Source organism: Dermacentor variabilis, chromosome 10, assembly GCF_050947875.1.
Source record: "Dermacentor variabilis isolate Ectoservices chromosome 10, ASM5094787v1, whole genome shotgun sequence".
Classification (NCBI taxonomy): Eukaryota; Metazoa; Arthropoda; class Arachnida; order Ixodida; family Ixodidae; genus Dermacentor; species Dermacentor variabilis.
The window spans coordinates 7,142,116-7,159,090 of record NC_134577.1 but is presented as its reverse complement, the minus strand read 5'-3'; the positions used below and the strand labels follow the sequence as shown (position 1 = coordinate 7,159,090).

Sequence of the window (16,975 nt, the reverse complement as noted above, 5' to 3'; positions counted from 1 at the left end):
GCTTCCGTTGTGGTTTTGATCTCTCTGGTGGTGGCAGCATGGGCCTCCTTGAGGAAAGTTGTCCAACCTGCGGCCGTGACTGGAAATGAGGAAGCAGCCTGTTGTCGTTCTCGATACCTTTTCCAATCAGTAAGCCTGGCCACCCCTAAGGGCTGTCGAACTTTAGCTGTGTTAACATTGACGCACAATAGATAGTGATCATTACCTCGCGTTTCGTCTAGGTTACACCAGGTGACCCCGTCTCATTGTTGACAAACGTAAGGTCTGGCGTGGTGTCCCGGGGAACGCCGTTTCCTATCCTTGTAGGAGTACCTGGCTGTGTAATCAGTACAAGTTCGTGGGACTGAGTTTCTCGTAGTAGATTGAAGCCCTTGGCGGTGTCGCGTTGATAACCCCATGCGGAGTGCCAAGCGTTAAAGTCTACGAGAAAGATTAGTCGGTCTTTCGTTGAGAGCAAGGTAGATACGTGACTTAAAATTAATGAACAATCGCCCCTCTTATCCCTAGGGGGGCTATATACGTTGGTTATCAGGCACTTAGCACGACCCTTCTTAACTGGCCAAATGGTGAGTATTTGGTGGTGGATTTATACGCCAGGTGCTATGGCGACAGTGATTGTCAGGTCCTTGCGGGCCAATGCTGCCACTTCAGGGTAGTTCGAATCGCTGTAAAAACGGTAGCCCCCAATAGGTATCCGCATTTTCCCCACTTCCTGAAGACAAATAATGTCAGGTGGGACGAGCGCCGCCTTGATATATTGTGTAAGTGCAACATGTTTGTTATGTAGTGATCGGCAGTTCCACTGCCAAATTACGAGATTCTCTTGGTATGTAGTTGTGAAGTTAGCTAGAGTATGGGCTCTCGAAATGTTCTGTGTCTGTGGTTGCGGTGACCTTTGGATCTCGGTTGTCCGGGCTGAGGCTGCTACGACGTTCTCGCGTTTTTTTTTTTTACTCCTTTTTGAGCGAGTCGTCGACGTACCGCTTAAGATTGTGAAGCTCTGCAAAATTGCATTTGTGCGCACATATTGTCTAGTTTCCCTTCCAGATGAGTGATGGGTGTAGGCATCTGTGCTATAGGCTGCGTTTGTGATAGTGGTTTGGTCTGTGTTGGGTTCGTCTGTGTATTGGACAGTTGTGCGGGTGCGTTGTTTTTATGGGTTCCTCCGTTCGTCATCATGCTTGCCATTTGTCGTTTAAGTGTTTCGAGTTCATTTTTCATGCTGTCCAAGCTTGCCTTAAGTTGTCTGTTTTCGGCAACTATTTTCTCGTATTCCTCGTTTTGTGTGATAGGTGTGGTTGTGGAAGACGTGACCGCTGCCCAGCTTACCTGTGGATTTGTCAGAACGGAGGCCGCCTTCGGTGCTTCTCTGGATGATCGTTGCATCTGCCTTGCTTCTCCTCCCTGGACGCGCTCTCGAGCTCGAGAGCGGGATCTGCTCGGGTGAGGTGACGCTGATCTGGACCGAGCGTTCAGTCGGCGTGGAGATGGCGATCTCGTCCTTCCCTGTCGGTCGCGTGGTCGCTCCTATGGTCGTTTGTGTAGTCTGATTCCTCATCCTCTGAGGCGAACCAGCGAGGTTTTTTCTGCCCATCACTGCGCTTGTCAGTGCTCTTTCTGACTTGGTTTTTTCGGTTGCTTGAGGCGTCGTTGGCAGCTGCGGTCCCCGGTGACGTGGGCCACCTCACACGAGGCACACTTTGGCTCACACGGGTGTCCGTCCACTGGGTTTCTGAGTCCACAAATTCGGCACACTCGCAGGTCGGGCTGTGGACAGACGTGTGTCCGATGCCCTTTTCCATGGCATGTTTTTCACACCTGAACAGTAGCACGGTAAGGATGACACAGGAGTTCGCCTGCGTTGTACTACACCACCCGAGGTAGTGACGGGCCGCAGAAAGTAAGGGCGGCACTCTGTTTCTCCGATCATTCTTGCTTGGATAAGTTCGACGCCTTGAGTCCGTATACGTATGTTTGCTATGATGGTCTCCGGTGGCGTTCGGGGTGGAAGTCCGTGTATAACTCCTCGGATAGCTTCCTCTCCGGTGGCAACCTATAAGTTAACGTCATGCGAACGTCCGTTGATAGTGAGGGAGTGGACTTGGCGTGCCTGCTCCGCGACCTCCTCCTGACTCGATGTCGAAAGTATGGCGATATTGGAGCCGGGCCTTATACGGAGCAAAAATTGCTCACCTCTTATTTAGTAGTCGCAGGCCGTGACGATCGCTTCGGCGAGGGCCGGCGTGCTGATAGTCTTCAAAGGCAGTCCCTGGTGTGGTCGGATAACTATCTTGAAGTCATCCTTAGGAAGAGGAGGAAGTTTGGGTATGCCTCTTCGTCGTTTCCTTAGTTTCGCCGGGTTAGTGCTGCCCGTTGAGTCCGTTTCTCGCTTGCGCTCTCGAGCCTGCTGCTTCTTTTGCCGTCGTGTCAGGACTGTCTGCCAGTCGTCGTCTGTCCGCTGGCGTCCCCCGGCGTTTTGGCGAACGGAGCCTGTTATTCCGTCTTCTGTTCTGTCTACATTCGTTAGATCCATATTCTCTGCTGGTGTGGCCTCACCTTGCATTGTCGTCGGCGTCTGAAGTTCGCTAAGCGTTCCCGTAGCCATGCCCAGGCAGAACGGTTGCTGCCGTTCGCGTTGCTCACGCGTCGGAGCAGCCCCGGCTGCTGCGCCGAGCTGGCGTCGGGGTTATCGACGCTGCCCCGTAGTCCGGGTTTGAAGGATCGCTGGCCTCCACGAGCTTCACCAAGGGCCACGTGGGTAGCACACCCGTGTTCCTTGTATCCTCACGAGTCGACTGGTATCTCAGTACCGTGGGTGGAAGCAATGTCTACCAACACCGTAGTAAACACCGCGGTTGTCTCCACTCTGTACGGAGCGGCGGGCGAGGAGGACAGCGAGGCATCGTGCAGCCGCCGGAGAACGCCCTTCCTCCCCAACCTGACCCCTCGCGCGCCAGAGGAAAGGGCACGCATCCGGGTGGCGTTCCTCGCTCGCGCACGCGAGATTGAACAGCGTTCGGCGGCTCACCCTCACGCGCTTTCACTCGTGCGGAACCTCACGTCGACGGCGGTGGCAGAAATGCACCTGGAGTGTCCATATAATTGCTATCGCAATAAAAATTGGCTGCGACTTATCTCAGCTAACCCAGGATATGCAAAGCGAAAGCTTAGTATAGCTAGTTAAGTCTCGGTTTTACATGACTAACCTTTGATTTAGCTGTAATTATTATACTTAGGTATACAATCATCGTTAAGCCAAGTATGACGGCTGTGCCTAGGTCGGTGGCTGGACATGACTGACGAGGCTTGGGTAGACAGGCATCGCATGGCATCGTTCGACGGTTTGACTCGTGTTGTGCCACAGGGAAAGCGCAAGTGCTACACATCTAAAAAAGACGCCGCGAACGTCCGCAGCGTCGAAGCACAAGCGGACAGGGCGCGAGCGCGGTTGCTACATTAATCTCTACTGTGCAACGCCAGTTGCATTTCGGACCCTCTCCAGTGAAAGAGCTCGCCGGGCGATATCCGCGAGGTGGTCAGACGCCGCTTGCCGATGAAGACTCAGAGCCGCCAGCTCCCGCGCAACGCTCACAGAAGACGCGTCCCTGCCCCGCTCTCATCCATGGCCAAGCTCGCGCTGACTAGGCGAGCGAGGCGCTCCTTAGCCAGGTTTGCGGCGAGTCACGTAGTAAGGTGGCGACCCAACTGGGGAGAGCGCCTGCGCCAAGCCGGCGGCGGAGCTCGGCGCGGCGAGTCACGTGATGCGTTGCCAAGGCTACGGCACAGCTGCGGTCTAATGAGGGTCAAATTGCTGGCGCCGGCTAAACTCGGCTCGACGCGGTTAGTAAAGTTTCGCTTTAGAGGTATTTCAAGCGAAGATTGTATTGCCTCACTCGTGTCGGCGTCGGTGTTGGTATTGCCGTACGAATAAAACTCAAGCCGCGCGAAAATAACAATTGCTTGTCGGGTTGCGAGACCCCCACGCTAACCGCTTCAGCCACTGTCGGTTCATTATACGCGCCTTTTAAAGCGGGGTTTTATACGCATGAAGAAGTAGACGCAGCAGAAGGCGCGAGCCAATCACAGGCGTCCCCTCCCTCCAGAGAAAGAGGAGGATTAGGAGGAAAAGAGTGTGATCGCGTGTTCGCTCGCCTCGCGCCCGCCGTTTCCAGCCAGTTCAGAGCAGGCTGCGTTGAACGACGGCAGTGGGAGCCGGCCGTGTATCGTGCGTTCGGCCAATGCGTTCCTGGACACCGCCAGGAACTCGCTCGAGAACGGGCTCGTCGTCGACGTGCCGACCTCGCCGCGAGGGAGCGCGAAGCCAAGACGTTACGACAACAAAGAGCCGCGGATCCCGAGCTTCCCTTGCACCCCTCCTTCACAGTAGTGGAAGGGCGGTCAATTTCTTTGTTTTCTGTTTCATATTTCGCAGCTGGTGTATAAGAGCTGAAAGTAGGCCGTTTTTTTTTTCTGCAGTGGCAAGCTTGATTCCTTAACATACACTGACAACTCATCCGTTGAAACACACGATATATATAAACGAGAAGAAAGGGGGTTAGCAGAGGGGCCCGATTTTTATAAGTCATATCATAAGAAGCCAACAAACACTGACACCAAGGACAACATAGGGGAAATTACTTGTGCTTAATAAATGAAAAAAATAAACGATAAATTAATGGAAATTAAAGTGGATGAAAAAACTTGCCGCAGGTGGGAACCGAACCCACAACCTTCGCATTTCGCGTTCGATGCTCTACCAATTGAGCTACCGCGGCACTATTTCCCCATCCACTTTCTTGGGTATTTGTGTGTCCAAGTAGAACCCTGGGAGTGTTAGCCAGCGCCACCACTCACAGACCTTGGCGGCGGACGTGGAACGTCTTTTTTGCTCAATTGGTAATAATAATAATAATAATAATAATAATAATAATAATAATAATAATAATAATAATAATAATAATAATAATAATAATATTATTATTATTATTATTATTATTATTATTATTATTATTATTATTATTATTATTATTATTATTTGCGCTCGGTGGCATATCACCTTAACACGGATACAAACATGGTAAGTCGTTGCAAGTGATTAGGCATAAGAGGTTGAACGTCGCGACAGAAAGGGATACACAGTATCGAAACACGGTGCTCGGAGGCGAGACGCGGCGGACGCCGTGCCGCTGAAGTTACGCGGGCTGCACAAGCACAACACCCGAAGACGCTCTGCAGAAACGCACAAACAGATGTGGGAGGGTCGGCGAGCTCACGTAGGTGCGAGCGATGTCACCTACGTTTCCACCTCGACATCTGCGATATCGCTATTTTTCCGACTTCACCTAACTTCGTACTGCTCCGTACAGCCCGTACACTCTCCCGCTAGCTAAACTTCTCGCTCCAAGTGGTCAGGAACACGTTTGCGTGACAGCAGCTCCCCAAGCTCCCCAGAGGTGCCCATGTCATAACTGCACATATATCGCCCGCCAGTTCAGGAAAAAATAAACGAGGGGGGGGGGGGGAGGGGGGTGCCCAAACGGTCATGGCTAACCGCTTCCGATGGAAGCAGTCGCCCCACGCGGCCGATGACCGGACGATTCAGAGGACTCGAGTGTCCCGAGAACCATTGGCCGCAGTGGCATTATCTGCACAGGAGCAACGACTGCAACGACACCGACGCGCTTTGTCGCCGCGGCCAAGAGAGCACACCAAGCGCTGTTCCGTCACCAGGGCCGCGTGGCATTTCGCTTCGAGAAGTGGCCGCATAAGGTTGTGGAATGCTGATAGACGCACTTCTCGCACCGTTTGGGCACCCCCCATACTGAGACACTCCCCGCAAGTTGCAGGCAGCGCTCATCAGGGCCCGTATTCTCAAAAAGCGCTTACGCTAGAATTTTTTGAAAGAGCAAATCCCACACAATCCTGATGCTGAGCACATCATTAGCGCAGGCGGCCGGCACTTGCGAACGAAAAGCTTCGTGAACTCGCTCCGGAACACCACCTCCAGACACGCGGCCCGTTCGAGAGGCCCTCAAAAGCCGGACGCCCAACCAGCAGTTGGGCGCGCGTGCGGCGAAAAGAAACGACGGCTGCAGCACATTCAGTACAGCACGGCTGCAGCATCCGCGAGATTTCGTGATTGATTTCCCGTCGACAAGGCGCAACCCAAATTTGCTCAAATACTGGCGCAGGACTACACGGCTTGAGCACAAGCATTTCACAACTTTTCGAATGCAAAACAAATGACTGCGCCTGCACGTGTCGACATCTTAAAGAATCGACAATTTAGAAATGACACGCTGGATAAATACGTCTACGTTGTTATGATTGGCATTCTGCCTTCGTCCCAGCGAGTGGCCAGTACGTATCAACGTGTACCTCAACATCAGCTGACCTACAAGTAACACGGAAAGAGGTCGGGAAGGTGACTTACCGTGGCTCGTAACACAAGCCAGTTTGCACGCGGCAATTCATCATTGCTGTAATATAACGATTTGAATGTATTCAAGCATCCACAAACCATCGTACACGGCTACTGTTTTGATTTTTAACAGTGCGCCGAATCCCATGCAGCGGCACGGTACAAGAACAAAAAAAGACACTTGACACATCGCTATAGTAACACTTCTGAAGGTGCCACATGCAGCTCAATGAAATAATCGTACGGTATATCGACTATAAATCTGTATAAGCACTATTTATGTGCTTGCGACCACTAACCACAATGACGATGACGAGCGGAGCACAAAGCTGCCTACAGGCGTCAGTCACGAAGACTGTTGTTGACGCCGCGTTAGGCTACAGCACATTCAAAACGCCACGATTAGAACGGTTGCAGCGAAGTATACTGAGCCTTTCCGCGGACTGTCTGCGTTAAAGGACGGCCACGTTAGGCTTAGTTGGAGCGCAGCGAGTGGGAGCGCTCACATGACTTGTTGTCGGTGATGTGGGAGCTGGCCGAGGAGGGTGATCGCGCTCCGCTTGGTGGAGGCCGCCTGCCACGCGACATGGGCCCGAGACCAGGCTTTCTGTCTACGGCAGCCAGGGCTGCGACTGGATCGGACCGGCGCGAGAGCCTCTGGTCCGAACCGGCGACCACGCTCGGTCTGGGCCGCCGCTACGCGCGCCCCACGGCGAACCCTGGGATTTGCGGGCGCGCCACAGGCGATCAGTGGTGCGACGAGGCCGTGTAGGGGCGGCGCCTTTCCTGCTGCCTCCAAACGGCAAACGGGCCCCGTGTCATGGTCCGTGGCTCAGACGGTTTAAAGCCGAATCGGATGGATAGGAATCGAGTCACTCGTGCAACTTGCGGGTAGCGTCCGAAACATGCAGACGCCTATGAGACCGGCGCATGGGTCCGCGACGGACATCAGGTGCACCCCGGTCATGGCAACGGCTCATTTAGATCGGCAACAGCGCCGCTTTCACGCCGCAGTGATAGACCGCCTCGTGTGCGGCGCGAGCAAGCTGAGCTTTCGATCGCCAGAGGTCGGCCGCAAAGAGGACTCACGTCGCCAGCGAAGCGAACCGGCCGTAAGCAAGTGCACGCCTCAGGCGCGGCCCATTTACATGCCAGACACGTCACGTGCGGAAACGCATGCCGAGCTGTTGACGTGATCATCTGTCGGGAGAAGAATTTAGCGTTTATAGACAATCGGCACACGGACGCTTCATATGAAAGGCAGCAATATGGCAGGGAATATGGAAGTCGTAATGCAACACCTCATCCTCTCCCACAATGGGCGAGTGCCCTTTCAAACAAGTACGACATCTACAAAGCCAGGAGGACACGACACGGGGCACGTATGCAATAGACAGGCTGGGTGCGGCACAACTGCGCTGAATTTATAGCAGGGAAACGAGCAGCGCGGACTGAGCGCCAATCGACAAGCATGCGTAATTTTAATTTCTGGGGTTTCTTTTTTTTTCCAGGGCAAAAGGAATGGCGCCGCCCAACAGCGAAGATTCCTCGATGCCATCCCAAAAAATCAAGCTAATAATAACCGTATCTTTCAGCAGACTGCGTGTTCATTAGTAAGAACAAGGAGTACGGTTGCGCTACGCGTAATACCTCTATTGAAACGAATTAACAACTTTGATCTTGCTGTTCAATGACTAAACTGCTGTTATACTCAGCGGTATGGGAAAGGAATTTTTTCTTTCACCCAACATCTGTTCATTGATAGAACACCACAGTGTCAGTCACTTTCATCCTCCACGCACGCATCTTATGACGATTCCTCGTTTCTGTTCCCGTGTTTCCCATACAGCTTCACAAAATGGCAACCAAAGGCAACTGTGGCGCTATAGCGTCTACGGGAGCTGCAAGCCGCGCGGAATTCAGCCAGCATGGCAATTATGAGAAGTGTGCATGGATTTGCCTAAACTTTCTGCTTTAAACGGCTTCGTGACTTTACATACAAACTGACCATATTCAAGAACGTACAGCGTTATAAATATTTATTACACATTAAAATTGTCCGACAGCATAATTTGAAGACAGGACTACTAGCACAGAAGCCCGATATTGGAACCATCACACCACGGACGCACAAGCAAGCGGAACCACTGCGATTAGTAGCCATTATGAGTGTTCGCAGAGCCTTATTACCTTCTGCATTTAAAGGAAGCGTAGATTTCCTTAAAATTTAGGACAATAAAAAATTATGAGGTTTTACGTGTCAAAACCACTTTCTGATTATGATGCACGCCGTAGTGGAGGACTGCGGAAATTTCGACCACCTGGGGTATTTTAACGTGCACCTAAATCAATGTACCACGGGTGTTTTCGCATTTCGCCCCCATCGAAATGCGGCCGCCGTGGCCGGAATTCGATCCCGCGACCTCGTGCCCAGCAGCCCAACACCATAGCCACTGAGCAACCACGGCGGGTCAGGCTAATGAAGGCAAATAAAGCGTAATAAACGAAGTCGCAATTAAGAGCGTCTGATTCAACAAGTACGAAGACAAATCCATGCACTAACCACCATTCCCATGGTGGTTGAACGATTGCAGAGCCATACTTCCCTCTAGCGACTATTGTGCGAAGCCACGCTGTTTCCACGTGAACCCGCGCCTATATCACAGTGAAAAAAAAGAAAAAATACTCTAAGCCAATGCGGTTTGATTTCGGCACTGGCATCACAACAAAGCATGACATTCTCTCGGCGTTCTAATCCAGCTCAATTCCTTGCTTATGAAATTGATAGCACATTACTAGAGCCCGTAACCTCCTGTAAGCATCTTGGTGCGCACATAACGTATGACCTTTCATGGCATACACTCACATCAATTATATCATTAACAATGCTAACCGTGCACTAGAATACCTACGTCACAATCTTGCTGAAGCACCAGGCCATCTAAAATTATTATATCAAACGCTAATTTGATCTAAACTCGGCTATGCGAGATGCGATTGAGCCTGTTCACAATCGTTCGGTTCGCTTTATTTTATCAAACCACTCCCGTACTGCCAGTGTTTCGCTGATGAAATATAATATTGGCCTTCCGCGCTTGCTCTAAGAAGAAAACATTTACGTCTTTGTATTTCACAAAATTTTTCTTCTTGAACGAGTCATGGGAAACGTGAACACGTATCACAACCATCGTATGTGTCATACCGCACTGATCACCAGCATAAGTCGCCATTCCTTTTTGCTATACTAACCTGTTTCACAATTTACTTGAGCCCAAAACTATAGCTCAAAATGGAACCACCTTCCCAGTGCCGTCTCCAGCGTTGAAGACGCGCAGTCACTGAAGTCCGCCGCCGTTGAACACTGCGCTGCTATTTGTTAGTTTAAACGTTCATTTTATTTCACATGTACAGTAATGTTGTTTGCGGTATTGTCATTCAAGGCTTATGGTATTGCAATAAATAAATAAATAAATAAAAAAATAAATAAATATAACGATTGATGGATGGTGGAAAGGCTCTCCGTTACGTGTTGTTTTTCGTTGTCGCTGACGTTGCTGTTTCTCTACGTGCCCCACTTTCGACCGCCTACTTCGCCAGGATGACTACTTCTCCGTCACAGCCCTAACCAGAACGGCTGGCGATAAGCACGGCGCAGAAAATGCACGACCAGCAGAAAGGTTTTCATACTGCGACCAGCGTTTGCTCTGCGTAGTACTTTGTCCCCTGCTGTCAAGCTTACCCGTTCCCTTTTCTTTGCTGTCTTTCCTCAGTGCTCGAACGTTATTCTTCCCACAGATCGTTATACAGCTCCTAGCATTTCGATTACAGTGAGGGATTTCCCACGACAGGTCGCGAGAACGAGGCACCTGTGTATAGTTGGTAGATACCTCGCTGGCGCTCGAGTGCGCCGGAGAAAGCTACACGCTAAGATTGCGACGTAAGAATCACGATCCACACGTACAGACAGCGCTGCTTAAAGGTACTTTCGGGCAAAAATAAAGCACGAAGCCAAGCGCAACTGAGTCATCGGCAGCTGCAGCAACGCAGCGTAGTCACGCTGTTCAACGTAAGCACTTCAGTGACGGTGGGCACCCGCAGTGCTTTGAATGCAGCCGAAGCATCGCAGAATATTGTTTCTCTTTGCATCGTGCGCTTTACAATCGAGCATGGCCCCAGCTGGCTTAAGACTTTTTGAACATACCATCTGCCGCAGCGGCATCTGCCCTGCTGCACCGAGCACACGGCCGTGTGCTATGGGCGCTTCAGGTAACGCTACTCGCACAACGCTGAACCGGCCACTCAGGTTTCCCTCTATTGCACCCCTCGATTAAGTGCGGAACAGGTAATGAAAACAAGGCGCAGAGGGGTGTCGGGCTTTTGCTTCTGTGCTACACGGCGCTGCCTCGGCATCTTCATCCAGTGAAGCAGCTAGCCCACCCGCGCGTGGCCTCCAGAAAGAAGTCGCTCTTGCAGCCCCGAGTCGCGAGACGACGCTTTTACGGGCGCTCTAGCTATGACACGCGAGCACACGCCCACGCAGAATTTCGCTCCTCATAGTGGTGGTCTGTGCAGTCGAGACCTCCGGTACATTCTCACTCATTTACAGTTGCTTCGAAAATCAAGGCACAACACAAAGAATCAAAAAAGAAAAGAAAAACAAAGAGGATGGAGGGAGTGGGGGAGAAAGATTTGCTCAGGGGTTTTTCGAAATGGTGCTTTTGATGTCTGAGAGAGTGTGCCGAGCGAGAGTCTAGCTGCCTGAACATTATATGGCAATATAGGATCGAAGCATCGCTTTGTAGCGCTTCCAAAATGAGGTCCGGACGCCAACACATTACAGGAGTTTGTAGGATTAAGGCCGCCCCACATTCAGCGTTTTCCCGGCGTTTTCTGGCGTTTTGTCACCCGGCGTCGCTCGGCGTCGACGCTGAGGCTGGCGCCAAGCCAAAACGTCGTGCTCAAGGGACACCAGATCTCGCCGCCGCCGTCGGAAGCGGCTCGACAGCGCCGACCAATCAGCGCGTGGCAGGGCGTGGCCGCGCTGCTGGCAACTCTTGCAAGAAACTTCCGCAGATTCGCAGTTCGCGCCGCCATTGCTGTTTGGTTGCTTCAATCATGCTACCGGGGAACATCGATAACGAGCTTCTTATAGCCATTGTAGAAGCAAGGCCGATATTGTGGCAGACCAAACACAAGGAACACAAGAATCGTGTTAAAAAAAACGTTTTGTGGATTGAAGTCGCCGCCATCGTCCTGCCGGGTGTACCAAATGAGAAGCAGGAGCTTCTTTTTTAGCAGCAAAAGCTGCTGCCTTCTTTCCATGATGTGGCGTATGGCGTCTAGCAATAAAAAGCACCTACTTCCCCCTCTATCATAGAATAAAGAACCCTCGATGCTCAGCTTCGCACGCCGACGCGCCGACCGCTCGTGATGTTCACGCCGATATTGCTGCCAGTTTTCTGAAGCTTAGCCTTGTGTAATTTTTCTACACAGCCCTGAATATTTTATTTAGCGTAAAACTATGCAAAGGGCATAAGTATTGCATTGAAGAATACTTATGACAGCTCTTTTCATTGATATTACACAATTAGCTTAGGAGGTATCTGGTAAAATAAATCTGGTCACATTGTGCGACGCTGCGCTGGCGCTGGTCCGCGTGCCGCTCGTGTGGCTGGACGCCCTCTCTGGCGCCGTTCATGCGACCACGCCGGGAGACGCAACGCCAGAAAACGCCGGTAGAAACGCTGAATGTGGGGCGGCCTTTACGACGAGCGAAAAGCGTGGGAGACATGCCGCTACGCTGCATATGCTGCACGCGTACTTTTGTAGTAGGAAAGACCATGCCATACTTTTTCTTTCTTCTACTTCTTTCTTTCTTTCTTTTTAGCAGAGAGGACGACAGCTGTCTAAATGCAAGCTAAGGTAAAAAAAAAAACAATCGACCGAAAAGAAGGATTGCTGCGACGGCGGGAATACTTTTTGACGACGCATTTTCCAGCACAAGAGCGAAAAGCGATGTGCGAAACTTGGCACGAGAAAACATCCACTTGCGAAACACCACCCGCTCGCGATCGCGGGAAGCACCCAAGCATGCCGGAGCTCAATCGAATCTCGGGTCGGATTTTCTCCCTTCTGACGTCGCGGACGCTGCGACACCGCGTCACTGATGACGTCGGGAGCCAGCGGAAGTTGCGCCGCGCTGCACACATCCGTCGCCCTCTCGCCCCAACGCTTCTCCTCCCCCTCAGCCATTCCGGATAAAACCGGCCGCTCGCTTCGAGTCGGCGCTCTGTCGTCGACCGCCTGGCGACCGGGGAAGAGTTCGCGTTTAGTTTCCTTCTTTCTGATCTCGGCTGCTTTCCCTTTCTTTCTTTCTTTCTTTCTTTCTTTCTTTCTTTCTTTCTCAGTTTTCTTTTATTTCTTTTTCTTTTCGCGCGCGCCATTTGTGAGATGACGCGTGTCAACGCTTTCGGGAGGCTGCGGTAGTCAGCATTGGAAAAAAAGAATTCAGATGGAAAAAGATGCTAGGACGGGGGATCTCCCGTGCAATACTGCAGAAAAAAAAAAAAAAAGAAGTTGGGTTATTGTTTTGCGCTCTGCAAACTGCGGGAACACGATGCGGCTACACTAGAAAAGTATTAAAGAGCTTCCTCGCTGACACATTGACCTTCAAATATTGCAAAATGATGTCGCTGAAATTATTTGTGCTCATTTACTTCACTAGTTTCGAGACGTATACGGCTATAACAATAGAGCGCAGGGCGATGTGCTAAAAAAAAGATTTTCGCAATCAATCATACAGGAACAAGCAAACCATACAAATAATGCAAGTTAATTGTGTGAGGAGTGCCCAAACGTAGCATACTTCTTCTAAACGATTCAAAGCAGAGTGGTTTCCAGCGAATCGGAAGCGATAAATACTTTTACATATCAAAGCCAAGCGAAAGAAAGAAAATAAAGAGAAAAAATAAAACGACTGTGAACAAGTCAAATTTAATTTAGGCAGGTTAGTGCGGTCAACAAAGAGGCGTAATTGTCGCAACAGCCATGGTAGTTTTCAGAGGAACAGTCCTGGAGCCCTCCTACCCTCCCCCCCTCCCCCCAAGCAAAATTAGTTGCGAAAGAAACTGTTTTTTTTTTTTTTTTTTTTGAAGCGCTATCACAGAGAAAGAAGCCTTTATCTTTCTTTTTCCAACATCGACAGCGCTCGGACAGCCTTAGGTACAGCATGCAGAGTGTTCGATATAATTGTGCTTAAAACGCAAGCGCTTTAAACGTGAAATCGCCTTTCATACTTCGAACCGTACAAGCACGTTGTGCTAACAAGTGTATTGAAAGAGATAAGATCATGGAAAGGTGTTAGTGCTTCAAACGGCCCAAGATTGCAACATAAGCAAGCAGAGCAAGAAATACAAAACACCTTTCCCCCGAACCATGAGAGAAAAAAAACAAGTTTAACAACACATAACTGGGTCTCCAATGTTGCGCGTCGGAAAGGCCTATCCTGCACGCGGCACTGCCACGTCTTTCAACACAAGTGCAAGCTTGCGCAAGCAGCGAGAGCATACGACTATATATTGCTCGCTGAAGAATAAAACAGCTGTAAAAAGAAATGCGTATAGACAGAATAAGGGAACCCACGTCGTTATCCCTGGCGCAAACAATGCGTTCGTCGTGCTGGAGAGGCAAGCGGTTATCGCCGCGCGTCCAAGTGTACGGGCAGACAGCCGCGCATACAGCACGCGCTCGCATCGAAGGGATGCGATTACATCCTCCCTGGCACAATCGCGCACTGCGGAGGGGGCTCGCACCAGCTGATCGAACGATCCACTGTGAGCGAGGCGAGAGCGCCGAGCCGTTCGACAATGCCCCTTCCCCAAACGAGGGAAAGAAGGGAGCACTGAAGGCGAAGGGCGCATTGTGTCGCGCTATCTGGCTCGTCCAGACAACGCAGAACGTGTTTCGCGAAAGACGGCTGCCGACCGTTTGCGTAGCCGCCCGCTCGGCGCGGTCAATCAGCGCGGCACGTGGCGTCACCGCACGAGGCGCAATGAGCCGCGGTTATTTTCACGCGTCCAGGAGGCGGGCGACTCGGTTTAGTTCGCATTGTGAGCGGCGCCTTATAGAGGGTCGCTACATATAGAAACACTTAATCAGTTCTGACTGATAAAGCAATCTCTTCAGAACACCGTTGCCGCTAATTTCGCTATAATATGGTGAAATTATTAGATGAGACATTCAAGGTCAGAATTCTTTTTTTTTCTTTTTTGCACCGTAACCCCGACGTCGGGACGTTAGTGTGATGTCACAAATTTCAAGCTTTCTTTTTTTTCTTATTTATTTATTTATTTGTACATGGGTCGCATTGGCACAGTAAATGTTCTCGAAACGTGCCATGTTCAGACTTTGGTGCAACAAAATCTGGTCAATCTTTACCGACAAAGAATTAACTAGATGCTAGCAGATGCCGTTACGGCGGCCCTAACTTCAAAACCATTCAGTCACCTCTAGTGTCCCCATTCAGCCCTTCCTCTAGTGCCGGTTTTAGCTTACCATTGCGCGTCTTTTCGCGGTAAGAGTGATGTTTTTGGTACTGTAGAATGATGACTTGCTAATAGGGGTGAAGTAATTTTTCTGTACAGGGTGCCTCAAAGACTAGCACTGCAAATCGCCCATCTAGCCCAGTGTCGATGTCCACTGAGTAGAGTGCACTGAGCTTTTAACGAACTCGATTGGGACGCAGCGTGTCCTTGGTGTTTGCTCAAGCTTCCGTGTTGCGCTAACAACGTTTTACTTTTCGCAACCTTGCGCCAGCGTCGTCTGGCAAAGCCCGGCTCATCAGCCGCGCGGACGTGTTTAACTGGCAGAAATAACTTGGTGCCTCACTTGTAGCTGCAAGCACGCGGCTAAATAATATTACGTGGATCGAAAACGTGCACATTCATCGGCTTTCCCGTACGATGCGCCACGCAGGACCCCGCTTAAGTGGCAAATGGTCGCCACCAGTCCTTAATAGCATGCCTGCTTTCCTTCAGAGTCGTCAGGGTCAGAAACACACAATACGCAATGGGGCATCCGGCTGACACAGGATGCATACCTAAATTATAGCTGCCGACCTACGAACTTTACAATTAGTAAAATCACACGGGAGGAAGTCGGCACGCATTTCTCAAAGCTTCCCCGAGCACGTCGTTTCAGGGACACATAGGCACTTTAGAAACGAGCTTTTAACTCAGACGCAGCGCACCGAGCAGCTACAAACACTGAACACCAAATAATGACAAGCAACAATTCGTTTCTACATCACAGTGAATTTTTCAGAGCCTATACGCTGCTGCCGATTTCACTTCGGGAACTGCGTGTACAAACTTGCTCGAAGCAAGTGTTCCTCTTGCATCCTTTGACCATCAGAAGACTTGAAGCGGAAGTTAACGAGATAAAACGTTTACTGAAACAAGATTAATTTTTCGCTAAACTGGACACAACATTCGTAAAATTGTAAAGCAGGACCAAATTCGTAAACCTTACGAAAAATTCGCAAGGGTTGGCAGGTATGCCTAGATGAGTACTGACACATTGTCTCTCTGTTGTCATGTTGTGTTAAATGAATATGCAAAACCTCGAATCCTAAGCACACATACTGGCAAGCGTCAGACTGCTCCAAATAATATTTTTTTCCCTACAAACCAGTTTCACTTTCGACACACAGGACGCGAATGCCCAATGACGTCACGATACATTGGCACGTTCCATCCCACGATCGTTGAAGAAACATGCGCAGCACTCTCAGCAATTATTATTAGTTATTTATTTTCTGAGTAACGCCACGATACCTAGACTTATTGTTGCTCAAAGTCAGTACACTTTGCTCTGTGTCATGACGTCACGACAATGACGATAAAGCCAGGTTCGGCCTCTCGGTCGAGGCCAGTATCGAATTAAATATCTTCGTGCCGTGGTTCCCAACCTTCATACTCGCCAAGTGAAATCCTTCCACGTGGAAAATACGCGTCGGCACCCTTCGAGCACGCCAGCTAGAGATAGCCAGAAAGACATCAGTCGCGATGCGCGTGTCCAGATTGACTTGCGCACATGCATGCCCTCCAACAAGGGCGTCGGCCGAAATTCACCGCGCGCGACAGAAGCGTTACCTCGAGGTCCCGCGCAGAGAGGAGCGACAAAGCGGACAGGCCTGCAGCAGCGGGACTCACAGGTGACGCGGCCGTCCCAAACAATGGTCGCGTCCCGCGGCGCGTAGTTCCGAGCCGACCTGCTGGAGTCGACGGAGTGCCGCCGCTCGATCTTGCCGCTAGCCAGCGTGGCCGCTGTCCCAGTGCTGGCTGCACAACGGGCGCGCGAGGACGCGCTTCGCTCAGTATCGGCCAGGTACGCAGCGCGATTCGCCAAAAGCCTCGACATGCAAGGTTCGAGTGGCACATAGTCACAGCGCTCGTCGATTTCCGCAAGGGGGCTCGAGATACGCCTCTCCTGCCCAGCGCATTCGGGCAAACGGCGCAATAGCCCGACAAAATCTTAGCTCAGGAATTTTAGAGG

General features: G+C 50.8%; 1 protein-coding gene across 8 annotated transcripts in view; it reads right to left on the bottom strand.

The window, feature by feature from the left end:
* Pka-C1 (Protein kinase, cAMP-dependent, catalytic subunit 1) overlaps positions 1–16,975 on the bottom strand; it is a 469,154-nt gene that overhangs the window by 120,693 nt on the left and 331,486 nt on the right. The window contains exon 2 of one of the 8 annotated variants that reach the window (XM_075671439.1): positions 16,573–16,761. The exons of 5 other annotated variants lie outside the window; for them this stretch is intronic. In XM_075671439.1, the coding sequence (XP_075527554.1) occupies positions 16,573–16,761 (189 nt within the window). Of the gene's footprint in view, positions 1–6,927; positions 7,087–16,572; positions 16,762–16,975 lie in introns of those variants that run through there. 2 more of the 8 variants (XM_075671440.1, XM_075671442.1) reach the window with 2 other exon arrangements.